At 45.5% G+C, this 25,356-nt stretch overlaps 4 protein-coding genes and 3 non-coding genes across 11 annotated transcripts in view; 6 read left to right on the top strand and 1 right to left on the bottom strand.

Annotated features, from left to right (window-relative positions):
* Nucleotides 1–3,135: 3,135 nt before the first annotated feature.
* RPL17 (ribosomal protein L17) lies at nucleotides 3,136–7,146 on the top strand. Of its 2 annotated transcripts, none has more exons than XM_063319475.1 (7): nucleotides 3,136–3,195; nucleotides 3,578–3,630; nucleotides 3,723–3,763; nucleotides 5,242–5,376; nucleotides 5,681–5,779; nucleotides 6,368–6,559; nucleotides 7,054–7,146. In XM_063319475.1, the coding sequence occupies exons 2-7, from the start codon at nucleotides 3,591–3,593 to the stop codon at nucleotides 7,099–7,101; spliced, it is 555 nt and encodes a 184-aa protein (XP_063175545.1). In that variant the 5' UTR covers nucleotides 3,136–3,195; nucleotides 3,578–3,590; the 3' UTR covers nucleotides 7,102–7,146. The 2 variants fall into 2 exon arrangements, with proteins under 2 accessions (XP_063175545.1, XP_063175546.1); XM_063319476.1 differs by lacking the exon at nucleotides 3,136–3,195 and adding an exon at nucleotides 3,215–3,317.
* LOC134509102 (small nucleolar RNA SNORD58) lies at nucleotides 3,413–3,482 on the top strand. Its single transcript, XR_010069243.1, has one exon. It is a non-coding gene; the product is annotated as a small nucleolar RNA SNORD58 (small nucleolar RNA).
* LOC134509100 (small nucleolar RNA SNORD58) lies at nucleotides 6,118–6,190 on the top strand. Its single transcript, XR_010069241.1, has one exon. It is a non-coding gene; the product is annotated as a small nucleolar RNA SNORD58 (small nucleolar RNA).
* Nucleotides 6,639–6,710, top strand: LOC134509101 (small nucleolar RNA SNORD58). Its single transcript, XR_010069242.1, has one exon. It is a non-coding gene; the product is annotated as a small nucleolar RNA SNORD58 (small nucleolar RNA).
* Nucleotides 7,147–7,614: 468 nt separating the features above from the next.
* Nucleotides 7,615–11,800, top strand: CZH18orf32 (chromosome Z C18orf32 homolog). The gene is made up of 3 exons (XM_063319477.1): nucleotides 7,615–7,682; nucleotides 9,424–9,676; nucleotides 10,072–11,800. The coding sequence occupies exons 2-3, from the start codon at nucleotides 9,449–9,451 to the stop codon at nucleotides 10,144–10,146; spliced, it is 303 nt and encodes a 100-aa protein (XP_063175547.1). The 5' UTR covers nucleotides 7,615–7,682; nucleotides 9,424–9,448; the 3' UTR covers nucleotides 10,147–11,800.
* LOC134509083 (sterile alpha motif domain-containing protein 1-like) lies at nucleotides 7,701–16,807 on the bottom strand. Its single transcript, XM_063321552.1, has 5 exons — nucleotides 16,790–16,807; nucleotides 16,000–16,188; nucleotides 15,340–15,878; nucleotides 13,764–13,897; nucleotides 7,701–8,524 (listed from the first exon to the last, which is right to left on the bottom strand). Exons 1-5 carry the CDS (start codon nucleotides 16,805–16,807, stop codon nucleotides 8,448–8,450), a joined length of 957 nt encoding a protein of 318 aa, XP_063177622.1. The 3' UTR covers nucleotides 7,701–8,447.
* The window catches only part of DYM (dymeclin), a 241,013-nt gene continuing 231,289 nt past the window's right edge, over nucleotides 15,633–25,356 (top strand). For 3 of the 4 annotated variants that reach the window (XM_063319472.1, XM_063319471.1, XM_063319469.1), the window contains exon 1: nucleotides 15,633–15,789. The gene's annotated coding sequence lies outside the window, so the exon portion shown is untranslated. Of the gene's footprint in view, nucleotides 15,790–21,425; nucleotides 21,550–25,356 lie in introns of all 4 variants that reach the window. The other variant, XM_063319470.1, reaches the window with a different exon arrangement.

Genomic DNA, 25,356 nt, shown 5'->3' with positions numbered 1-25,356 from the left:
GAGTCAGCTCACGCAAGCGAAACATCCAAGGCAGCTGGTGCACTGGGGGGATAATCTGGGTAAACCTCAACAAGGGCACGTGCTCAGCTGCCTCGGCCCTGATCTCAGCACCAGAGACGCGCGAGGCTGCCTCGGAGAGCAGTTGTTAACCTCCCAACAAAGACGAAAACCTGCATTTCATTTCCTGACACCGTCCGCAGCAGCTCTACCTACCTCTACACTTCCACCCCTGCGAGCCCTCAGCAGCTGATCATAAACACTTCCACGTGCCGGGGAAACAGAAAACGTAAGTAACAGAAAGCGTGGCCTGTTTGTTTTGGAGTCGACTGATGAACACAGCGACCATGTGATAATTCCAACCATGTGTCGACTACTTACGTTTCACATCTCTCTTCCAGCGTTCTCTGAGTGTCCTGTTGCTTCTGCTGCTAAGAAGCAGCTGCGCGGAAAGGTGCTTCCCGGGGAATGCTGGTTTCCTCCACCACGGTTTGCTCCGTGGAGGCAGGTGCGGAGGGGAGGGCAGAAACCACGGAGGAGTACAGTTGAATTCACGTGGGCTGTGAGAGGAGATTCCCACAGCGTGGTGGGGAAGGCCACGGGAATGCTTGAGGACCTCAGCTTTTGCTACTTTTAATTTATTGCACCTGGAAACGTAGCGCTCTTGGAAACTGTTCTTGTTCCATAGGAAGGAGGACTGAAACACTCTAAGAAAGCGTTGGAAGCCATCGCTGAGATCTTTTTTTTTTTTTTCTTTTTTTTACATATTTACTGTTTCCTCGAAGTCATGAGACCTCAGAGGGGACACTTTTTCGTGTCTGTTTATTTTTCTCTAGCAGCGCTTGGCTTAGAAAGGCTGTCCTGTGTCTGTCTCGGCGGGGCTGATCCTCCTTCGCGTTACCACTATTCCGAGACGGCTCTGCGTACTGAGGTGCTGAGTGGCTTCTAATCCCACGGACGACGCTGGAAGTGCTAATTAGTGAAAAACGCATCTCGAGTATCTCAAAATAAGCAACCGCGACGGAAAACTAGCGTGTGTTCTTGTGCGGGGGGGGTGCTAGCTCTTTCTTTTTCATGGGAACCTCGTATATAAAAAGAAGAAATAATATTTGCCCGCATCCCAGCAGGTTTCCCCGCTTTGAGATCGGTGCTTAGGAGTTCCGCGGAGACTTTGCAGAAAGCTCCCCCTTGAAAGCAAAGTAAAAGGCAGCTTTTAAGGCAGGTAAATGGAGAGCTGCAGTCAGAATTAGAGCTCTACGGCTTCCGGCCATATAAATATTTGTGATAGTTCAAATATTTTCCTCTTCCCATCTGGGTGAAATCCTAGCTTCAAAGCTTTGGGGTTTTTTACCGCTAAACAAGAGATCCGAAAATAGCCCCGTGGTCAGAGCATTTGCATGGGCGGTAAGTTCTTGCTCGTATTTCTAAACGTAGCGTTGAACCCGGGCTCTGTCGTGCCAGGGAGGTGCCGGCACACCGGGCTGCTGCCCGCTCGGGACCGCCTTTCTCTTTTTTTCCACTCTGTCAAACTTTTCCTGACGAGCCTTTTGCTGGAGCCGGGTCCCGCTTTTCAGGAAATGTTTGGGTTTTATTGAACCGCTGCTTGGTCAAATTTCCCAAGCAGTTCTAGTTGCAACCGCAGCCTAAAATGGAGAAAAAAAAAAACAAAAACAAACCAACAAAAAACCAAACACTTTTATTTTAACAAGAAAGTCTTTGATTATTTTTTTTTATCATGGTGCAGCTGCAGTTTATAAACACGAATCTCTTTGGTCTGATCCCTTGGACACCGTTGTTGAGGGATGTGCCCTTCTCTATCCTCATCCTGAGCCGCCATCTAGCTGCAGCCCTTGGGTTTGCTCCTTGCTCCCGTCTCCACTCGTTTCTGGTCTGCAAATCCCGCTGGCCTGGAGCTGAGGGTTAATAAAGTTGTGTCCCGGCTCCAGTGTCAGTCTTTCCTGACTCGAGCAGGTCTCTGCCCTGCACAGCAAGGGACCGACCCCTCAGGGCACCATTTTGTGGGGACAGGCCCCGTGCAGGTGCGTGTTCGTATGTTTTACCTCAAACCAGGACAGGGTCCGTGCCCGCGCTCACAGAATCATAGAATCGTTTCGGTTGGAAAAGACCTTTAAGATCATCGAGTCCAACCGTTAACTCAGCACTTGCCAAAACCACCTGCTAAACCACCACTGAGCACCACGTCTGCCCGGCTTTTAAAGCCCTCCAGGGACGGCGACTCCACCATGCCCTGGGCAGCCTCTTCCAATGCTTGATAACCCTTTCCGGGAAGACATTTCTCCTAATATCCATCCTAAACCTCCCCTGGGGCAACTTGAGGCCGTTTCCTCTTATCCTATCGCTTTTTCCTTGGGAGCAGAGACCGACCCCCCCGGCTACCCCCTCCTTTCAGGGAGCTGCAGAGAGCGAGAAGGTCTCCCCTCAGCCTCCTTTTCTCCAGGCTGAACACCCCCAGCTCCCTCAGCCGCTCCTCACCAGACTTGTGCTCCAGACCCCTCACCAGCTCCATTGCCCTTCTCTGGACACGCTCCAGCCCCTCAAGGTCTTTCTTGTGGTGAGGGGCCCAAAACTGGACACAGCCCTCGAGGTGGGGCCTCACCAGTGCTGAGAACAGGGGGACGGTCACTGCCCCAGCCCTGCTGGCCACACTGTTCCTGACACAGGCCAGGATGCTGGTGGCCTCCTTGGCCACCTGGGCACACTGCTGGCTCATTCTCAGCCGCTGTCGACCAACACCCCCAGGTCCTTGTCCGCCGGGCAGCTCTCCAGCCGCTCTGCCCCAGGCCTGGAGCGTCCATGGGGTTGGTGTGACCCAAGTGCAGGACCCAGCACTTGGCCTTGGTGAACCTCACGCCATTGGCCTCGGCCCATCCATCCAGCCTGTCCACATCCCTCTGCAGAGCCGTCCTGCCCTCAAGGAGATCAACACACCCGCCCAACTCGGTGTCGTCTGCGACTGAGGGTGCCCTCCATCCCCGCGTCGTTAGAAAGATATTAAAGAGAACAAGCCCCAGCGCCCGTGGAAGGTCAGAGCCTTTATCGACGGTCCCTCCGGCGCCCTTCGCCCCGCGCCCGGCGCGGCACCTTCGCGACGCTCCCTGGCGCAAATCTCGCGAGAGCTGGCGGCTCTTCCCGCTCCCGGCGTGCCCCGCGCTCCCTCTTCCCCGCCGCCGCCCTGAGGTGAGGGAGCCATGGCGGGCCGCGGACTCGCATCCCCTCCCCATCCCTTCCCATCCCGCCCCGGCGGCCCCGGGCGGGCGAGCAGGGGGCCAGGGCTGGGTCCGCCTCGCCGGACGCCCTCGGTATTTGCGGGGGAGGACGGGCTGGGGCTGGAGGTGGCGGAGCTGAGGGGTGTCGGGGGGGTGAGGTGGAAGCAGGCCCTGGGGAGAGGCCACGGCTGCGGTGATGACTTTTCTTAGGACACCTTTGGATTTAATTGTGAAAAGAAAGCGTAATTCCTGAGCGGCTGCTTAGTAACGTGAACAATCCTGATTCTCCACGTCTACCTTAGAAGTTTAATATATGGGGGTTTAATTTTTTTTAATTTTTTTTTTTTTTCCAGCTAAGACCCGAAAATGGTGCGCTACTCCCTGGATCCGGAGAACCCCACGAAATGTGAGTTGTTTTGTTTATCGTGGACGCTCGCCTCAGACTTCACCAAAACCCGTGAGGTTGTCACTCCTAAAATTGGTCTTTTCTCTCCGCAGCATGCAAGTCCCGGGGATCCAACCTGCGAGTGCATTTCAAGGTGCGCAGCCTGCGTAGCAGGAAACGTAAATGTGTTTGTTTAGGGGTTTTATCGTTGCTTTTTGTTGGTATTTTTTTGAAGGAAGTGTCCTTTTTACTTTCCTGTGTCGTTACACAGGTACTTAAGTGGGTTCGTGTAGGTTATGGCCAGCGTTTGCTTTAGCTGCTTGTAATGGTTTTCACCTACAGGAGGAAGAATAACGTGGTGTGTCCTAAAGAGCTTCCTGTCTAATACAGATAATAAAAATACAATGGGAAAAGAGTTGCGTTGAATTTAGCAGGAGGAATTGGGCTGGTGTCAGATAAGCGATTTGTCTCGTTTGTCGTATTCTGGCTTTTCACTTTGTTTTGCTCTTTCATTGTGATCAGGTAGGATTACAGTTACTCTCTCACATTTAGTATGCAGTCTTGAGCACTGATGTTTCATTCTTGATTTTGTGTTCTGAATCTTTTTTTCTCTCCCCTTTATAATTCCCTTAGAGAGATAATTACATTGTAACTTGTTTATAGAACCATAGAATGGTTTGGGTTGGAAGGGACCTCAAAGATCACCCAGTGCCACCCCCTGCCCTGGGCAGGGACACCTCCCACCAGCCCAGGTTGCTCCAAGCCCCGGCCAACCTGGCCTTGAACCCCTCCAGGGATGGGGCAGCCACAGCTTCTCTGGGCAACCTGGGCCAGGGGCTCACCACCCTCACAGCAAACAATTTCTTCCCAATATCTCATCTAAATCCCCCCTCTTCCAGTTTAAAACCGTTCCCCCTCGTCCCATGGCTCCCCTCCCTGATCCAGAGTCCCTCCCCAGCTTTCCTGGAGCCCCTTGAGGGACTGGCAGGCGCTGGAAGGTCTCTGCGGAGCCTTCTCTTCTCCAGGCTGAACCCCCCCAGCTCTCTCAGCCTGTCCTCCCAGCAGAGGGGCTCCAGCCCTCCCAGCATCTCTGGGGCCTCCTCTGGCCCCGCTCCAACAGCCCTGTGTCCTTCTGCTGTTGGTGCCCCAGCGCTGGAGGCAGCACTGCAGGGGGGTCTCCCCCGAGCGGAGCAGAGGGGCAGAATCGATGCTGTTTATGTAGCTTGTTTTTTCATTGCTTCCTCTGAGGTGTCATCTTGTGACATTTCAGTAGAAACTTACTCTTCAGGCTCCTGCTTTTTTTGAGATTAGCGACCAAAGAGGAGCGATGAAAAGTATAAATGCTCCATTTTTAATTTTGTTAGTTGGAAAGCTCTAGCCATTAGGTAAAAAAATATTAAAGATACGCCAGAGCCACAAATTCAGTAATGGAAGTCATGTAGGTAACAACAAAATAAAAGGCGGTTTGAATTATTCTTCACTTTTTAATTATTTTTTTTTTTGTGCGTTAGGGCTTCTTTTAAACTGAGTTTGTAGCAAAAAGAATGGGATCCAGGAAAGGAAGAGAAGTGGTTTTTCTGCCATTGTGACATGGAAAGATCTGTTAAGGGCAGTTTTGTTTTGTGTTGCTAGAACACTCGTGAGACCGCCCAGGCCATCAAGGGCATGCACATCCGCAAGGCCACCAAGTACCTGAAGGACGTCACCCTGAAGAAGCAATGTGTCCCCTTCCGCCGCTACAACGGGGGAGTCGGGAGGTGCGCCCAGGTGAGGTCCGAGGTGGAAACGAGGGAAGGAAACTGCGGCTGCTTGGAGAAGAGAAGAATGATGGTGTTGAGACGACGTGGAGAATAGTCTGTCGTTGGTTATGACAATTTTATGTATTAAGGGGGGGGGGAAAGAAATATTCTAAATTCCAGTACAGCAAGCGCTGCATCTGCTTGCAGCGTCACGTAATTACTTTAATTATTTTGGTGGGTGCTGAACAAAAAGGGTTGTAATGGCAAGTTAATGGCGTGTAAAGGGTAAGTTACGTTGTGCCAGGATAAAAATGGAATTCCTCTTCTTCCAGGCCAAGCAGTGGGGCTGGACGCAGGGACGCTGGCCCAAGAAAAGCGCGGAATTCTTGCTGCACATGCTCAAAAACGCGGAGAGCAACGCTGAGCTCAAGGTAGGTGTCGTCAGACGCGCGGTGTTCGCGTCAGCAGCCCTGAACTTGGTGGGGGGATAAGGCCGGCTTTGTAGGTCAAACTGAGTTGAGTTGTTGGTGTGCTGTTCGTTTGAATTAGGCTGCCGGCATTTTCCAGGTTAAAATGCGAGTTGTGATTTTTCTCGGATGTGAAAAAATGCGAGTAGTCGTTTTTGACACACAGTTGGCGCGTGGTTATCAACGGCTTAGAATAAGCGTGGCTTGGGTCTCTTAAAACCTACAAAAAAGGACAAAATCTGTGGATCCTTGGTCCGTTTGTATCTTCGTAACGTGCTCGGCGCTTAATTTGGTGGCTTTGATGGCAGTGATGACTATCTTAGGACACCTTTGGAATAACCATGAAAAAAACCAAACAATCTTTTTCTGAGCCATCGGCATCATTTTCAATTTATCGTGACGTGTAGAAGGGTGGTGGCGTCTCGGTAACTGCTCAGTTCTGAGCATTGCTGAGTTCAGCTCTAATTCGCTGGGAAGTTCCGTGGAGGTTATTTATTTGAAGAGAAAAACGAGTTGCAAGTTGTATTTTTTCCTCTTCTCCCACCCCGCCAGGGGCTGGACGTGGATTCTCTGGTGATCGAGCACATCCAGGTCAACAAGGCTCCCAAAATGCGCCGCCGCACCTACCGGGCGCACGGGCGCATCAACCCTTACATGAGCTCCCCCTGCCACATCGAGATGATCCTCACCGAGAAGGAGCAGATCGTCCCCAAGCCCGAGGAGGAAGTCGCTCAAAAGAAAAAGGTACGGAATGGCCCATCCTTCCTCCTCTTGAGCGTCGCGGTCGCGAAATCGGAGTCCGGGTGCTCCGCAGACGGAGAGGTTGCGGTGATGACTATCTTAGGACACCTTTGGAACACCCATGAAAAAAATGAATAAGTTATTTCTGAGCAACCTCAATATTTATTGTAAATTTGAGAGGTTACAGTTGGTTCGTCCTCCCCCCGGGGACGGGCAGCTCCTCGGGGAGCCCGGGTTGTTGAACGATGGCGTATTTCCATCGTTCCGTTGGAATTTGATGCGTTTCAATGAAATTGAAATCGAGCTGACAGCCTGCAAGCAGTATTTTTAAGGGCACTTAATTATGTCCAGGTGTAATTAACGGAACGCTTCGTAAACCGGTGAAGAAATTTCTAAGAAATCTCAAGTTAGGAGTATGACCATAAACTTATTTGCCCGATGTTTCGTACGGGCTGTAGCCTGTCGCTCTCTTCTCACTCCTGTGTTTTGTTTTGCAGATTTCCCAGAAGAAGCTGAAGAAGCAAAAGCTGATGGCTCGGGAGTAAATCTGGCGCAACAGATGTATATAAATAAAATTTTAAAAAATTGAAGATTTATCGTGTGAGCTTCTGCGCTCTTTCAAGGCCGTACGTGGCGCCCCGTGGCTCCGCTGGCGCGTTGCTGTGGGACATGGCAGAGCTGCCACCCAAAGCGTGTTACTTGGCTGTGGGGGTGCTGCGGAGAATAATATAATATAGTCAGAGATTATTAATTATAAAATCAGATAATTTGAAGCAAACGCTGGTTTTTGTTTCCCCCCGCTGCTGTCCGTGCCTGGACACCACCAGCAGCATCTCTGCGCCCCCAGAGCTCCGTCGGAGACATAAAACCTGAACTTTTTAATTTAAGGTGGGATTTTTGCACGTATTTGCGGTATTTTAAAGGTGAGGGCGGGAGCGGGGCGTGCGCCGGCTGAAGGGGCGGGGCTTGAGTCACGTGACATACCCCTCGCCTTCTCCCATTGGCGGCCAGCCGGCGGCGCGCGTCAGCCGGAAGTGCGGACCCCGTTTCCGGCGGGGCGGAGGAGGAGGAGGCGGCGGCGGCGGCGGCGGCGGCCGGTAGCGGTGCTGGGTTGCGGCCGGGGGAGGTGAGTGCGGGGCCGGGGCGGGGGGCTGCTCCCCGGGGGTTCCCTTCGCGTTCGGCCTGCCCGGGGCCCGCCCGGCCGCTCGCCCCCGTCTCCGCGGCTCCGTTAACCAGGGGCCGTTCCCGAAACGCGGCGGCTCGGGCCGCGCTGTGGAGCTCTTCGGTTTCCGCGCGTTTCTGAGGGAAAATGTATCGATTCGGAAGGTTTTTGCGCTCCGGCCTTCACGTCGGTACCGAGGGGAATGTGGCCGGGGCAGGTGGGCCGGGGAGCGCTCGGCCCCACCGCCGCCCTGCCAAGCCAAACCCAACCCATAAACAAAAAAGCTCGTATCACAAAGAGATAAACTTGCTGTTAAAACTCGGACCATTTTGCTTTATTTTGTTCGTTTGGGGGATTTTTGTGGTGTTTTGTTGAGGTTTTTTTCCCCTTAACAATGAATTGCTTGTTAATCGGCCAACAGCACATCCCCAAACCACAGAAGACAGCCCTGAACGATATTTAATTCTATTAATATATTAATTTTCTTGACTGGTTTTTGCCCCCGGCGAAGGTACGACCTGTTTTTTGGGGCTGGAACCTCGACCCCATCCATCACCTGGCACAGCCAGGCCAGGGTGGTCCCTCGGCCAAGGGACAAATCCACGAAATCTTCCCAAAAAAATTCAGTTCTGGTGGAGATAATATAGGAATGGGCTTTTTGAAAGGCTTTAATGGATTACCTCATTCACGTAGTCTCAATTGAAGATGCCTCTCTGTCTTCAGATCCCGTCAAACGAGGTTTGAAGCAAGCGGGAATTGATACTCTGCCGTTCCACAGGGCCTGGGGCTAAAAATCTTTAGGATGGCTTAAAAAAAAAAAAAAAAAAGCAAAACAAAACAACAAAAAAGAGTTAAATTCTGACCCCAGGTGAAGCGTGCGCGTCTGCTTCTTCATTCTCCAACCTGAAAAGCTTTTGTTTTGCTTGTTTTTAGTGAGAATTCGGATGTCAGCAGCCTGGGAGGAGGATGGTGAAGGGCAAAGCTGTGCTGTGCGGCAGAGCTATAATATATCGCTCATCGGCGCCAGCTCTGATCCTAATTAACTGGATCCTAATTAACTCCTTCCTCTCCCAGTTGTACCTTTTTGCCCCTGCGCTTTGGCTTTCAGCTCTTTTCACGGCAGGCTGTTTTTGAAGTCGTCTTTCTGCTTTTTGGAGAGAGGGAAGGATTCATTTTTGAATAAATTGGCCGATTGTATGGGATTGGTGCGGAAGGAAGAAAATATCTGATATTCTGCTTTTCTTAAATCCGGACTAGGATTTTCTTCTCTCCTCCCACCGACCTGCCCTTCCGTGATTGGAGTCCTGCCCTTTAGTTTTACCTTAATTAAAAAGGGAATAAGAAAAGCAAACCTTTTGGCTTCTCTGGGCTAATATCTGCACTCGCTGCTTAAACTGGTTTTGTGTGATTTAAGCAAAAAGCTTTTATTTTCTGAATTTGTTTTTCTAAGTTCCACCTGTAAGCATGAGGAATTGAATGCAAACTCTACTCCTTTTTTGTTACAATGTCAAGAACGTTTGCCCTATTTTTGTTGAGGATTTTATAACATCGGAACGTACAGCACTTTGGAAACTTTAACATAAAGAATCATTTATGTTCGAGTATCAACTACAATCCTTATTCATTATTTAAGACATTTCTTAGCTCATGGCATACAAACACTGTCATCTTAAGTTTGTTTTTTTTTTTTTTCTCCCCTCGCCAGCTTTGTCACAGAACAAGAGGAAGCCATGGTGTGCATTCCTTGTATTGTCATTCCCGTTCTCCTCTGGGTCTACAAGAAATTCCTGGAACCCTACATCTACCCCGTTATCGCGCCTTTCATTAAGCGCGTCTGGCCCAAGAAAGCCGTGGAAGAAACAACAGCCATGAAACAAGGTCAAGGAGGCAGCGCTGGAAATCCGCGGGCACCTTCAGCCAGGAAAAGAGATCAAGAGGATGAGTTCGGAATTTATACAGTAAGATTAATGCCTTTAGCTAACGAGGGGAACTTGGATAAAGCAGTAGTTCAGGGTGGGGACCACAAGGGTTTTACGGATGTTTTTACGGCTCTCTTCCGCTCTTCAGTTAGCTCTGCCACTCATAACGGATGAAAACGTTATTATTTATCTCTTCTAACAAAATGCAAAGATTTGATTTGTTGTCTCTGCCCTTATTTCCTCCCTGCCGAGCAATAATTATTTTCAACTCTAAAGAGACACCACCCCGTTGGGTCTTGCTGCAGATTTCTTCGCAGATCTCCACTGGTCTTGCTTCTAAAAGCCATTTTCATCACCAGCTGTTATTGTTTTGGGTGTGGAGTCCTTTTTTTTTTTTTGACATCCCATTAACGACGCTGTCTTTTTCTTTGCAGTTCGAAAGCAATGGGGTTGCAAATGGAATTGCCACAAAGAGATCCACAGAGGTTTCTGACAAGAAAACGGATTAAAAGAATTCATTCCTGAGGATTTTATTCCCTTGTGTCCAATATGAACTGGTGATATTTCTCTCACTTTGAGACTTTTTTTTTTCTTTGCACATTGAAGCTGAATAAAAACCCTTATCACTTACCAGGAGAGGGTCTCTCTTGCCACTAAATTGGCAGCTCGCACATTTCTTAATTTAAAATGTTTGAAAACTGATGTTCTTGATTTTCCTCACTGGAACTACTTTTAATCTATAATCTGTTTGGTGTGATTAGAGTTTAGGTTAAATAAGTTATGAATAAATATAGCTTTGGAAGGTGTATTTATCTCAGCATATTAGTTTCGCTCACTGCCAGCGCCATACTGCAGGCTTTCACCTTAAAAGCTATACCTCTTCTTGACCTCGCTAACGAACTCTGAATTGCATTGTGGCAACATAAGCATCATGAAAATTATGGAGCATCATGTTAAATTATGAAGAGTTTAGATTTTTGATGTCAAAATCAGTGGATGAGCTAAAGCAGTCATGCTGTACGCAAAATTTACTTAGCTTACTAAAAGCAGAAAGTCTTCAGTGGATACTTCCATTAATTATTTTCCTTGAAACATTGTGCCTTTCTTTCCCGAAGAGGAGCAGCACGGGCATGATGCGAGAGAATTGTTGCTTTATATTCTGTTGCGGTGGTTTAAAATGGTGCAGTCTTAAAAAAAAACAAGAACAAAACAACAACAACAAAAAAAAAAACCCCAAAAAAAACCCCAAAAAACCCAATTAAAACCTCTTTAACATGCTTGTGTAATTTGAATTATAATAAACCAGGATTTTATTTAAAAATAAGTTGCTTCATACAATTGTTCTTCGGCTTCTGAGCTATAAATATCTCTAAAGTGGTACGAAAATCTTTAAAAACCTGCAGACAGGCTCCAGGCAGAGGGAGGTGATAAAACTACTGACTTTTCAGGATAAAGTGAGCGTTGCCTGCTCCTGGGAAGACATGTTCTGGTACTGACTCGCATCCCAACACGGCAGCGCGGTTGTGAAGTGTTTTGGATGTCCCTGTGCTTATTAAGGAAGAGAAGTGGTAATTCCTGCTTCGTCCTCTCCGTCAAACCAGAGCGCTCTTCAGAAGACTCGAACCGAAATAATTCTGGCAATTTTGGGTTGTTATTTAGGATTTATCATTTTCCGCAAAGTCCTTTTTTCATGCGCAGTCCTTGAACTGTCACTAAGGTCCAGTCTTGTTCTTGCAACCATGTTTTTTCCTACCAGATAATTAATTAGTCTGAAGACTTGTTTGATCCCCACCAAATGCCGCTGGTGAGGCGTATTATTTCCTCCCACTGTCCGGTTTTGTCAGGTCTTGTGTGAATTGATCGGCAATGCTCACAGCCCTGTTTGTTACACCCGTTACTTCTGTAATGAGCTGAATCACAGAAAACTCCTTGTAAGACGCCGTTTGCTCTCCCTTAATGACCTAGTCTGTTAGGAAGTGAATTCGGTTTTGCTGTTTAATCAGCTTTTGCATCATCCTTGGAACATAATCCCCCATCACAGACAGAGCTTTCCCCTAGACGGGTGACGTATCTACCCTTTGTGATATTAAAGCCTGCTTTTATTACTCTGAGCATGCCCGCATGGTATAATTCATACAATAAAAGCGAACAATACTAACTATGCACTCCTCTAACTTCTCACAGATGTTGTTGTGTGGATCCTGTAGTAGAAAACACAGGGACTGGGAAGCGGAAGCAAGGGAAAGAGGCTGCGCTAGTTTCCGATTGTTTTTGTCCTCTGTATCTTTGGATATTTTGCCCTTATTGTTGCAACAAATTGTACCCTGTCAGCTGGTGAAAGGTGGACGCAGTCTTTGCTGTGGTGTGTTGGGGTTTCTAAACCAAACACCCCCCCACCTCACCCCAGACAATCAATTCCTCTGCTACTGGTGTCCAAGTTCATGCTCTAAATCTTAAAGCTGGGAACTTGTAGGGGTCTGGAATCACCTTGCAATGAGAAAGGAGTAAACTGTCTGGGAAGGTCACTCAAGAACTGAGGTCATGTACAGTGTCTTTCGCGTGGCACTAGAAATGCAGATTCCTTGCGGGTGTGCAGCTGAACCACGAGTATGTGTCATTCCATCGTAAGCAGTGATGAAAAGATTGTCCCTTCGGCTAAGGGACAATCCCAGGGCAGGTAACTTTATCCACTGGTTTAAAATACTAGGTATCTCATAAACAGGCCAAAGTTTTGGAGTAATATATTCACCTCCAACCACTGTGAACAAGGCAAAAAGTAGAACAAGAGCTGTACTGGGGCTCCTTTAATTTGTGAATCCTAGAATCTGTTGGGTTGGAAGGGACCTTTAAAGGTCATCTAGTCCAACCCCCCTGCAGTAAGCAAGCACAATGTACGCAGTCAATTTATAAAGTGTACATAATTAATTATTTTGAGTTATTCAGGATATTATTATAGAAGGAAATGCATCAGACAGTAATATGGAAAAGAAACTGTGTAGTAAATGAGGCTGCAGGCTGACGTAGGATTTCAGCCGTGTGCCAGCACTGTATTTAAACACCAGGACTACTGGAAAGGCTGCAAAAAGCAAAATAGGCAGATAATGCAAGTACAATTACACTGTGCTCTCTGGAATGGTGTCTAGGTATTTTTATTAGCTGCAGTTAAACACTAACCTAAGTAATCTACATCACAAAACTTTCTTGAATGAAGCAATTCACTCTAAGTCCTGGCAGGATGTTTGTGTTGCAACTCTTCTGTTCCTATTCTTTTCCAAGAATGGGGCAATAATCCTATTGTTGTGTTGTGAATAGTGAAAAGTCAGGTGAAATAGGTGAAAGCCTGAGCCTGGGCAGGGGTGCAGATCATCTGCTGGGATGCAAAGTGCACAAAGCCTTGTTCAAGAAAAATAAGTAGAAATTAAGGAGATCCTCAAATGAGAGAACAATATATATGAGGTAAATTTAATTTAACTGAGAAAATTTCCCTATGTTTGTTACTCACTAAAAGCAAGGTTTAACCAAAGGGCTTAGGCACCCAATGATGGCGGGTGAACATCCAGCAGAATTTCCTACAGCAATTAGCAGCTTCATTTATACCGAAGACTTTAAGAAAATTGCAGAGTAGACATCTTTAAGGACCAAAGTTTTTCTGCAAATCTAGTCCTAAGATCTTCAGCATTAAAGCTCTCTGGTTTTATTCAAATACTATTGAGGAAGAATCAAGAAATCAAGCTTGAAAATATTTGAAAAAATATTCAAATGAACTAATGTAAAATATTTTTTCTTTATGAGAAGGTGACATGGTACTTTCCATGAGTTGGTTTGCTGAGGTAGCCGGCTGCCAAAGACTTAAAATAAACTTAATTGAAATACACCTTTAAAATAGTGCAAACAATTCTGAAACAAAAGGTTTTATGTTGCCCATTATTTTGATGGGCCTGATTCTGCAAGCAAAGGAAATTCTGGCAGGTTAAACTGAACACAATCAGCCTCTAAGGATGGGATGTCTATAAAGTAGCAATGAATTCAGTGCAAAATTATCTTTATTCAGATGTGTTCATAGAACACAGTTAAATTCTATCCACAAAGCTGATCTAATGACAGCAATACAATATGCTGTTATTACCCAAACGTAGCAATCGCGCTCCAGCCTTCCGGGAGTTATTTGGCGTGCTGTTAAGGTTCAGTCCTTGGAGTCTTTCCTTCTTGATTTCTGTACAATGCAGAACATTATTGCTGAAAGAACAGTCTTTGCCGAGGCTGCAGGTAAAGGAAATGAAGAGAAATTTAATTTACACTTAGATTAGCTAAATCTGCTTTCAATGAGAACTAATTCTGTTTCATTAAACTGACTAATACATGAAAGGGGGGATTATCTTCTTTGTGCAGTTTTCTGATTGTTAGAACATGCTCGATGAACCAAATAATATTTTCGGTTTTGGAGACTCATTATTTTTGTAGCAAACCTGACTGCAGTAGTTTAATTGAAGCCACGTTTCTACAGCGATTCTCTTGTTTGAGACATGTTTTTAGATCCTAGCGCTGTATCTTTCTTTCATTGTATTTGAAACATGAAGTATTTAAAATGTTATGAATAGATGTATTTATACGTGGGTAGAGGTAGCAATGCTTGTATTTTGCATGAGGATTGTTTCTCAATTTCCTTTTTGTGCACACAGTGGTACCTCTTTTACAGCCACTCTAACTGTTGACTGTGCACCGTTTTTATTGCCTCAGATGTCCGATCAAACACTCTGTGGATGTAAAGAGGCCAAACTCTACGCCAAGATTTTTGCTTTTATGTGGCAATGTATATGAAATGGTTAGACCTCACCTTTGCACTTGCACTGTTTGCATATGCCCTATTTGCTCACGCAGCCCGTACACTTGCACGTGCAGGAGATGGGCTGCCTATTTAGGGTCACACACTGCAGTAATGAGATTATGCTCAGGATTAATTATATTGGGAAGGGTTTCCCGTTCAATGGAACCACCGGGTACTTGTAGAACCAGCTACCCACGGCACAAAACCCACCTCAGAGATGGAGACAGGAGGTTAGCTGAGGCAGGAACAATGAGTTAGAATCATACAATTGTCTGGGTTGGAAGGGACCTTTCAGATCATCGAGTCCAACCATCAACCTGACACTGCGAGGTCCACCGCTAAACCACGTCCCTCAGCACCACGTCTGCCCGGCTTTTCAATACCTCCAGGGATGGGGACTCCACCACTGCCCTGGGCAGCCTCTTCCAATGCTTGACAACCCCTTGGGTGAAGAAATTATTCCCAATATCCATCCTAAGCCTCCCCTGGGGCAACTTGAGGCCATTTCCTCTTGTCCCATCGCCTGTTCCTTGGGAGCAGAGACCGACCCCCCCGGCTACCCCCTCCTTTCAGGGAGCTGCAGCGAGCGAGAAGGTCTCCCCTCAGCCTCCTCTTCTCCAGGCTGAACACCCCCAGCTCCCTCAGCCGCTCCTCACCAGACTTGTGCTCCAGACCCCTCACCAGCTCCGTTGCCCTTCTCTGGACACGCTCCAGCCCCTCAAGGTCTTTCTTGTGGTGAGGGGCCCAAAACTGGACACAGTATTGGAGGTGGGGCCTCACCAGTGCCGACTACGGGGAGGCGATCGCTGCCGTAGCCCTAGTTAAAGCGTCGTGAGGGTAAATCCCCGCTCCCTCAGGTCCCGCTTGCTCGAGTTACCTCAGCTCCCGCTGACTGAAAAGGCGGGAGGGGGAAGGCCGGGGGAGGCCGTGACAGCGGGGCCGCAGCCTGAACACGCCGCTGGTTACCGAGAGAAGCCTCCCGCAGTGGGGAGGTCTCTCCCGCAGGGTGACGCCGGCGCTGGTGGCCGAGGCGCGGATGGCGGCTGTCCGTCCCTCCCGCCGCCGGACTACCCTTCCCGCCGTGCCCCGCGGCGCCGCCCCCTCAGCCGCCGCCGGGCCCTGCGCACGCGCGACGGGCGGCGTTGGCGACGTGGACGGCGGGCGGCGAGCGCGCGCCTGCGCCGGGCGGGGGGCGGCGGCGGCCGGTGAAGGGAGCGGGGCCGGGCCTGGCCGGGCCCGCCGGGGTCGCCGCGGTACCGGGGCGGCGGGGCCGGCCGCCTCCTGCCGTGCGGCCTGGCGGTGCGAGCGGACGGGAGTCGCTGACGGGGTAAGCGAGGCCTCGGCCGTACCTGCGGGCTCGAGCCGGGCAGCGGCCGGTGGCGGGTGGACGCGGCGGCTCTGCCCCGTCCCGGCGGGCTGGGGAGGCCGGCGGCTTGCGGTGCCCCTCCGGGCCCTCCCTGACAGGGGCTGCGGGGGTCCCTCAGGCACGGAGTGAGCGGTGCCGGCTCCGTCAGGGCTGACTGAGGGAGGCTCGTACCTGTGTTTCGCGTTTTGTACGCCTAATGATGATTGTTATTGACGAAAAAGCTGTAAAATGGCATATTTTCTGTGCTGTTGGCGTGAAGCGGAGGGTTTTGTAGTGCTGAGGGATCGTTCCCGCAGTATAGCGGCTCTGCTCGGGCTCCCTCAGCTTCCTGCCCCCTTCTCCCAGTTTGCTTCCATCCTTCTGAAGGACAACGTTTAGCAAAAGCGGAAATATTTCAGTTTAAAACACCACTTCTATCGTGCCTTCATCGCCATCAGCTTTTGTCTCGTATACTTTCGTTGCCGAGCGCTGTTTATTTCTTCTTTTTTTTTTTATTTTTTTATTTTTTTATTTTTTTTTATTTTCGGTGCCGAGCGTAGTGAGTTTGTGGGCTCTAACCTGATTTCTTCCGCCGCCTGTGCCGAGGGCTGACGTGCTGGGCTGCGGTTGTGATCGCTTGAGGTATTCGTAGAAGCGAGTAGATGGATCATTTTCCCCGCATTGAGCACTTTTTCTGAGTGCGGGGGAGCGGAGGGGCAGCTGCCGGGTGGTTGGGTCCGGTTTCCTAACGCAGGCTGCTGGCTTGTGTAATCCCTCTTCTTGGCAATTCCTAAGTCAAAACCGTTGACGTTGCTCCACTTGGTGCAACTCAAACATTGTTATTGCACCTTGTATCGCCAGGAGCTCAGGCAGGCCTCATTCTGCGCTCCCCCTGGGCTGTTTTCTCTTTTCACGTTGCTGCAGCATCAGGAGAAGCCCGTGGATGGCCCTGGGGGTGCTGGACCCCACTCATCACTCTCACCTGGCCGAAAACAGACATCAGCTCCTTCTGTCCAGCTCCTGTGCTGATGTTTTACTAGCACAGCTTAATATTTTGTGATAAATTCAGTCGGAAAGTATTTAATCAAATTAATGGCGGGGGGGGTTGGCATTAGATGATCTTTAAAAGGTCCCTTCCAACCCAAACCATTCTATGATTCTATAATACCAAACCTTGACAGTTCTGGTGCTTCCAGTGATTTTATCGGATGAATAGGAAGACCCCAGGATGATTTTAACATCAGAAAACATTAAAAGTAGGAAATCCTCTTTGGTGGCTGATGAACTGTTGTCAAAGCGGACGGTGAAAGATGATAATAATATTTCTTCAAAATGTATTCGCTAGAGTGGAAAGCCTATTGCACCTTGTAGCAATTGTGCGTTTTGGCAAGTATAATTTCATTTGCAGTAGACCCTGGGGATAGGCAGTATAAATCATGATGTGTAGTATGATATAAAATCAGGTGTGCATGCAAAACAGATTCGGCCTTCAGTATAACATGCTTTTTTTATGCTGTAGATACATTTCTAGCTGTGGGAAGCATTTAAAGTAGATACAAATAACTCTGTTGTGAAAATATGCGTAATACCCCATTGTGGGAAGAGTACAGGTGCCAAAATAACTGTATAGCCTTTGAAATATAGCAAAATATATCAATATTTTAAAAAAAAAAAAGCAGCAAACCTTTTAGTGAACACCTAAGCATCTTTCTGAAGCTTATAAGGTAGTTGAATTTTTCTTCTTAAAACATTACTTTGGTCATTAGACAAGCTTTATTTACGTCTGCAAAGGAAATAAGAAGAAAATCTTAAATACTTGTAACAGTAATCTTAACATCCCTTCCATAAAGAGATAACTATGTCAAGCTAGTAGCTGCGTAGATTATTAAATTGTGCTAGGCTTAGTATGACTTGTTATATCAAACCCCGTTGCGCATTTTAATTATGGTAGTAACTCAATGAATTACTATGAATTGATTTTTAGGTAGGTATACTGAGTATATAAAAAAAAGGGACAAATTAATAATCATAAAACATTTTCATATCGAACAAAGCTTCCAACGCTGTAATCCATCATAGATTATCAAGTAGCTTGTGTAAAACTATACTTTTGAAAACCATTGCTGCGTTTCTGGTAATAAAGGTCTCTTTGGCCACTGGAAGAAGAAATGGTCAAACCAGTAATACTGGTACTGATATGTAGTATATTCTTAAGCTGTAAAGTCAGCTCTCAGTATGGGTTGGGTGTATATTTGATTAGTCTCTTTTTTTTTTTAAGCTCTATATTCTGTTGCTATTCTCGTTTAAAGTTCAATTTGTTCTTCTCATTTTATAGTTCCAGCACAACTCTCTTTCAAGCAACAGGAATCTCACTGGTAAGGGCAAACAAAACCTTTAAAGAAACATCTGCCCACTGCAAAGAGCAGAATTAGCGTTTGAATTGTCGCTTTCTGAAACTTGAAAAATGTTATATATGCGTGGTAGTTATTTAAGAGGTGGAGAGAAGTATACCGGAATATAAGGTGTGTTTCTCCCAGCCTTCCTCTCTTCTAATGGTGGTTTGCTAATCAGATTAAAGAAATTATTTCTGCATTTATTCCGGAGAACACTTGCTCTGTTTGAGTTCCGACTTTTACCTGGGATGTAGGAATGTAAGAGTAAGGATAGAGGTAATTTTTTTTAATTGTCCCCACACCACCTCTCCTTCCCTCTGTAATTCAGTGTATTTCTAAAACTGGTGTTGTCATTCTACCCTCAAATTGATAGGCTTGGTGCAGTAATTTAATAAAATGTTATGACTGGAATTAGGTTAGGAGGTCAGAAAAATGATCTTTACCCTTTGCGTTGCTTTAAATTTTGTTATTTCATGGCAGATTTTAGAGGCTGTTGAACCTTTGGGGAGATTTGGCCACACTTGTGTGTTAGTGTGGGAGCGTGACTAGCAGCATTAAAAACGGACAAAATTAAGGAGTGCCTAACAGATCTTGTGGAATTTTATATTAGCGAACTAGGGACAGGTTTTGTTGCATGTGTGTAAATTAGTCAAGGAAGTACTTAAATGCTATAAATGCTTATTTACCTGTAGAAGTGAAATGAAAGCTCTCTGAAATGACGTCAGCTTTGTAACAGAAAAGTGTGGGCTTCATGTCCCGTCAGCAAGACGCTTAAGAGGCTTAATACCAACCTGCTGTCTTGCCTCTGACAAAACATTGTGAGTGAGGGGAGAGAGGACAAATGAGCTTAATATTAATTAGTTGTGTCACTGAATGGGTATGTGCTAATGTAAGGGCCGATACATGGTGTATGCAGATATGTTTTGGGGTTCAGGTCTTGAAAACAAGATCGTCATTTGCCACAAGCATATGTTTGCTTGTTGGTGTCCAGTGCCGTAATGTAAAATCTTCGTGTTTTTTAGAGCACTGCGTATAAGATGTTTTTATTCTGAGGCAAAAGGCTGGAACGGTAAGGAGGAATGGCATTTTTATGTCAAACTTTTTTGGATCTTGTATAACTTTAGAGAAAGGCAGTTTGAGCAAGGTGGGGTTGTTTGGTTTTTTTTTTTTGCCTATGAGTCAGTAGTTCCAGTTCAGGACAAGGCTGTGAAGGTGACTAGTAGTTCAGCTGAAATAAGCTATTTTGAGACTAGTAAACAGGCTAGTGGTCAAAATTAGTAGATTTGATCACTACAACACTAACCTGTTGGTTAGCGAGTATGAAGAATGAAAGAAAATCTGTGTTAGGTTCCTGAGGTGGCACTGAGAAAAATACATGAGCCGTACATCTCGGTCTCGTTTATAGAATTTAGGTTTTAATTTTCCTGTCACCTCCTTTTCAGAATATTTTACTAACAATCGGCAAACAGTGGGATTACTGTAGGGTGAGCTGGCGAAGAAAGGTGATTTATGGCATCCCTTGTTGAGCAGTTTGGTCAATGACCACAGCGTCTGGGCTCACTTACATCCGATTTCTCCTGCTTGAAATCAACCTAAGCAAGAAGGTCTTGAAAAATCCCTTCTTCAGCTGTGAGCAGAAGAACTGTCCTGTAGGTGGGACGCGAAGCAAGCAGATTGTGCTCTTCAGAATTAGGCTTTTATTGACAACTGACTCCCACGTAAAATGCGCGTGGAAAAGGAGCTGGAGCAGAAAACACGGGGTTATCGTCACTGTTTGTTTTTTTCAGCTGCTGTTTGCCGTCCCTGTGAGGAGCCTTCTTTGCCTGCAGTAAATCTATTGAGATTAATCACTTCTGCTATGTGTGAGACCCTTTAGGCTTCAGCAGAACCTGTAAGGACCGTATTCATGTCACTGCAGCGCTGCGTTGTTCAGGCTCTTGCTACAGAAGAGGAAGGCACTAGAACAAGTTACTGGCCAGGAGGGCCAAAAGAGATGCTGTGTTTGCTCATCCAGCAGAGTAAACAGTGGACAAGTCAGTTTAAATTATCTTGAGAGCTACCTAAAGACTTTAAGATGTGGTTTTCTTTATTTTTCTTGGACTTAAGCGTTGCGTAGACCACATAGTTGCGTTACGTTTTTTACTGCTGTCCAAAAGTAAATCTCTCCTGAGGTATTAAGCTTTAAGGAGACAAACTTTGGTACCTGGTGTATGGTTAGTGTGCTCTGCTGCTGCTAAAATATGTTAAAGGACTGTCGATGTAGCAGAGACTTCCGTGACCCCAGATGGTAGCCACCAGACTTGGTAAAGTTTGAAAAATAGTGGGTGGAGGACAAATGGAGAATTTAAACAATATTTAGAAAGGTATGAAAGATGGTATTTGCCCCTAGGGTGCAAAGAGAAACTCCTTTATGGTCAACCAGGTTCTCTAAACGAGCTCATACGTTGTATTTTTCACAAAAACAGCTTTCCTGTCTCCTCCCACTTTGCACAAAACCTTTTTTTTTTTTTTTCTGGATTTTTTTGGTGCTTGTATGTGTCTCGGCACTTTCAGTGTGGAAAAGTAAGAGGCGTGGGTAAAGGGAGTTGGAGAAAGGAGCGGTCGCCAAATACGCAGTAGAAAAAGGGAGGAAAATTACAAATCAGTGCAGTGAAAACTAAACCGAGCAGAAACAATCTTTCCTGCGTAACTCATTACCTTAAAAACAGTAGGAAAGGTCTTCAATTTGTAGTCACGAGGGATACATTTATTCCATTCCAAAATTTCCCAGGCTACTTGGTTATAAGTGACTGGTGTGTATAAGAGAAGGTGAATTCTTAGTAGTGGTTTGATTGCTAGGCATTAAGTTATAGCTGAAATATTTTGACTCGGTAACATGCTTTAAAAAAAATATATTATTTCAGTGCATTTCTCTGATTAAAAATGGCAAAAATTCCTGAAATCTGAGGATTGTAGAGATTTTTTTTTTTTTTTTGCATAAAGATCACTTTGATGGGCAGGAATTCTCGTTGCTGCATATTTCTGCATCATTAGTTTTGTTTAGCAAAATTTTACTAATTTAATTGGTAAAACCAAAATTCTTAACGCTTTTGTACCTCACTTTGGAGTATGTATGAAGTCTAACGAATGATCCCACGGTACGCGGGAAGTATTTGTATAACTGCTTTTTATCTTTGCAGAAAGATCAAATCACGTTTCTTGGTTTTGGTGTTTGTTTTTTTTCAGCATCACTACCAGCACCAAAACTTCCCAAAACGATTCCCCGGGCAGTGCAGTTGACTGAATAAGCGCTTTGTATGCCATGAAAGCTCCAAAGCCATCCTTACGAAGGGCGGAAAGCAATTAGAGGGTAGGTAGATAAGAGAAACTGTAGCTTAGCTGCCGAAATTGGAGCTTTTTGGGTTTTACAGCATCATTTCTACAGTTAAGATCTTAGTCCTTTTCTTTGGGTACCCAATTCACTTTCCTCTTGGAAAATTGTTCTGTATAGACACAGTAGGTATTTCTAACAGCAATTAAAGTTAATCAATGCAAAGATTCTGATTTTTTTTTTAGATAGGTTGCGGAACCATGTGACATTGTTCCTTTAGGCATATGTTTTTATTCGGAACGTTTCTTTTCGTGTCCCAAAGTGCTATGTGGCTGTTTACTGATGGACAGAAATCACATCTCTTGCGTCATGAAGATTTTGCAGTCTTTGGGGTGTGATGAAACGCGGTAGAGGCTTAACGAAGGCCGGGTGAGAGGGGCGAGGATTAAAGCAGTACATGCAAGCACTTGCACAGATGAGCTGGGACTTAACTTGATCTGCTGCTTTTGCTTTGACTACCTCCCTTTCAGTGAGCCTAGAGATGTTTTGTGATATTTTTTGTTGCACGGAAAATAGGAACATGCCGTGTTTTGGGAGTAAGCTAGGACAGAGCAATGGGACTGTGGCGGAAATAGGCTAGTGAGTTGCAAAAAGCTGATTTAGTGGGAGCAGAAAGTGTGAGTATCTTAATAAAGATGGCAAAAGAAGCAGGGCTTCTGGATTACTGCAGCTTTCCCTGCTCTAGAATGAAACGCGTTAAACAAATATTTCCCGTGAAGAAACTTGAGGGCTGCACAGCCGCTTGAGACCACAAACTCAGATCCTGTGCACGAATATACATCTACAAAGTGTAACTTAGGTTTTATTAGTCTGTTCTTGAACTCTGGATGCGATATCCGTTCATAAGTTGTGTAGGTATGTTATGTATGATACTTAGTGCACAAAGCATTTGATTCTTAGCTATAAATATTATTGCAATATAAATGAGCAGACAATTCAAATATGTGGACAGTAAAATTCAAATATTGGAGCTGAATAATATCTACTGTTAATATATCCTCCGTGTCTTCTGTTGCATGGAGAAATATATATATATTGCAGTTGTCTCATAACTGTGTGGGAAGTTTTATTTTAGGAGTTTGTGGGACGTTTTAGTGTCTCACAGGTGAAAGGTGGTCTGAAACCTACAGCTTTTGGATGCAAATAGGAGTCAGCCAGAAACCTCCATGCAGCAGCTTTGCTAATACTTGAATAAGCATCATTGCATCTCAGACGTTCTCATCTTTGCAGTGATATTGGCTGCTTCGCTTGAGAGGAAAACAGTGTTCGTTTGTTTTAGTTCATAAAGCAGCAAACTCTAAAGGTGAGCAAAGTGCTGTTATAGATGCAAATGAAATGTTGTTAGGTTTTCAAAGGTACAATAGCATCACTTCTGAATTTATTTTCGTATGGTTGTGTTAAAGACCCAACCTAGAGACAAGATCTCAGATGGCACGGTAAAATCATCGGCATGACAGTCTCAAATTCTTACTCATTTAAAAAAAAAAAAAAGTATATAATATGTATTACTCAGGTTGTCTGCAGCTTCAGCCACGGGAAGGATAGTTTTGGAAGGGGGAGCTGGCTATACTGGACGGATTAGCAAAATGTCAGCATTGGCAATTAAGTTATGAGACCAGTAGGAAATTTAATACTTAATGGAACTATAATTACTTGTCTAAAATTATTTAAATAGGAGGCTTAGAGAGCGTGACGAGTTTTTTTCCAAGTTCAACAATACACACACTGAACCTTGAGTTACGCTTACGAGGTCAGGCACAGCATGGACGTACTGCTGAATTGCATCTAACTTGAAGAGGAAAAACGATGTTCTTGTAAACATTGTTAATAATTAATATTAAAATCTTTTAGGAGGGACAGTCAACTCAGGATTTACATCTACCCCTAGCTATTGGAGGTTGGAATGAGTCCTGATGTGCAAAAAAACCCTCTTTTGTGTTTGCTCTGAAGCATCTGCTGCCGCATCGTGGAGCCAAGTTCTGGGACTGAACAGATGTTGGGTGTAATAGAGCGTGACGCTTGGAGACCAGGCCATATTCTGGGGGGGTGATGCCAGCTTATTTAGAAAGAAAGAGTTGTTATTGGTAGAGGTAATAATACCGTGTTAAATTAAATGATTTGCTAATAATTTGAGCAAATAATTAGATTAATTGCTTTTCAAGAGAAGGCTTAACTTTTTCTTTTTTTTTTTTTAATGAACCATGCATTTTTTTAGTGTATTTCAAGGAAAAAAAATTATTTCATTGGTAACTTACTGTTGGGGTTAGGACTGACTTTTCTCGAGTGGAAGAGGATTTCCTATTATTTGGTGTGTGTTGTGGCTGTGTCACTTCAGCGTGTGTGAGGAAGCAGAATCTTCTGAAGCAGATTTTGTTCTGAAGGGACTCTGGGATCCCCTGGAGCAGCCTTTCTGTGCAGCGGGGGCCGTTATGAAAATCAAATTTAGGGGAAAATCGTGTGTGAGGATTTAACATTTTAAAAGCCAGCAATTTAAAAAATATTGTATTGTGTTCTGAATACTGACCAACCTTTTATGTCGTCTAAAGATTGGAACCTGTACTGCCTTAACCGGCATACAGTTTTAGAGGCACAGCAGCAGTGCCTCTTAATTCAAAGCAATTTGCAAATTTAAGTGGTTTCATGTTTTATTTAGGTGATCTTTTTGGCTAAAGGCAGCTGTTTCTTAAAGAAACTTGTCTGCTATTTAACAGCATGTTTGAAAACGATTTAAGGTGGTGACTGGAATTTAATTTAATATTGTTTAATAGCGTCTGTCTTGGAAACGTATTGGAGATCATGGACAGCGTGTAACTATCTAAGTTAAAGCATTAGGGTTAATCTGTTACCGTTGTTAAAACGCCAGGAAATTAAATGTGGAATTTTTTAAAAAATTTAAATTATTTTTAGGCATTTGTCCTGTAGGATATTCATGAACTCGGAAGGAAAGACTTGTTTCCTCTGTCACCTGATGGCTGGAGTTCCTCAGAAAGAAACGTCTGTCTTATTTAAAGTTGGGCCTATGGCTGTTCAGGTTGTAGGAGCTGCAGGTGCTCAGGCTGCATCATAAAGTCATCACAGAACAATTCAGCATGTTTTGAGATCACATAAATTCCTGAATGGAAGGAGTTAGTTTTGTTACACCCATTGTATGTTGGTTTTGAGTATAGTCATCTACAATAAGTATCAGTAGAACTTGCTGAGATTTTTTTTCTCTAGAGGAGTGTAGTGAATATAATGTTCTTAGGAGAGGAACAAAACCGCCTGGAGAAAAATCTGTTTATTTTATCGCTCTAAGATTTGTTGGCTTGCAAATGAGTACAAGAAAAAGCTCTTAAAGTCCACGTATCGCCTACTTCTACAAGCATTTAGCTAGCAAATGGCTGCTTCTGACGGATCTCAATGGCTTGATGTTTATTTCCTTATTTTTCTGTCACTTTTGCGGGGGGGGTGGGGTGGGGGGGGGTGGGGTGGTGGAAAATCCCCCAGTTTCTGCGTTTTGGAAGGGGCCAGGTGGGTGCTAGGGCAGGGAGAGCTCACAAGGGTTTCTAGCCAGCAGCTCGCCCTGTTGCTCGAGAATATGACTTTGGTCACAGAAACGGGGCACGTTCCTGGGCAATGTGAATTTGACACGGACTCTGAAAATAGACAGTAAGTATTTTGCTCAAACTTGCTTTTAAAGCACTGTTTATTTTGGAGGATTTGTTTTAATGGAGTTTAATCTACTGGGATACTGCAGGAAATCTGGGAAGTGTGCAGACTCTTCTCAAGAATTAGCTTGCAACCTGT

The sequence above is a fragment of the Chroicocephalus ridibundus genome, chromosome Z, assembly GCF_963924245.1.
Source record: "Chroicocephalus ridibundus chromosome Z, bChrRid1.1, whole genome shotgun sequence".
Lineage (NCBI taxonomy): Eukaryota > Metazoa > Chordata > Aves > Charadriiformes > Laridae > Chroicocephalus > Chroicocephalus ridibundus.
The sequence above is the reverse complement of the archived record's forward strand: the minus strand, read 5'-3'. Positions and strand labels throughout refer to the sequence as shown.

Excerpts from the sequence above, each read along its gene's own strand:
- RPL17 (XM_063319475.1), top strand. The coding sequence starts at position 3,591 with ATGGTGCGCTACTCCCTGGATCCGGAGAACCCCACGAAAT. Across the intron at positions 5,780-6,367 it reads AGAGCAACGCTGAGCTCAAG|GGGCTGGACGTGGATTCTCT; the intron begins GTAGGTGTCGTC and ends CCACCCCGCCAG. Across the intron at positions 6,560-7,053 it reads AAGTCGCTCAAAAGAAAAAG|ATTTCCCAGAAGAAGCTGAA; the intron begins GTACGGAATGGC and ends TTTGTTTTGCAG.
- LOC134509083 (XM_063321552.1), bottom strand. Across the intron at positions 15,879-15,999 it reads GTACAAAACGCGAAACACAG|CCCGCCGGGACGGGGCAGAG; the intron begins GTACGAGCCTCC and ends CGGCCTCCCCAG. Across the intron at positions 13,898-15,339 it reads TTCAGTCAGCGGGAGCTGAG|CCTCGGCAAAGACTGTTCTT; the intron begins GTAACTCGAGCA and ends CTTTACCTGCAG.
- CZH18orf32 (XM_063319477.1), top strand. The coding sequence starts at position 9,449 with ATGGTGTGCATTCCTTGTATTGTCATTCCCGTTCTCCTCTGGGTCTAC. Across the intron at positions 9,677-10,071 it reads ATGAGTTCGGAATTTATACA|TTCGAAAGCAATGGGGTTGC; the intron begins GTAAGATTAATG and ends TTTTCTTTGCAG.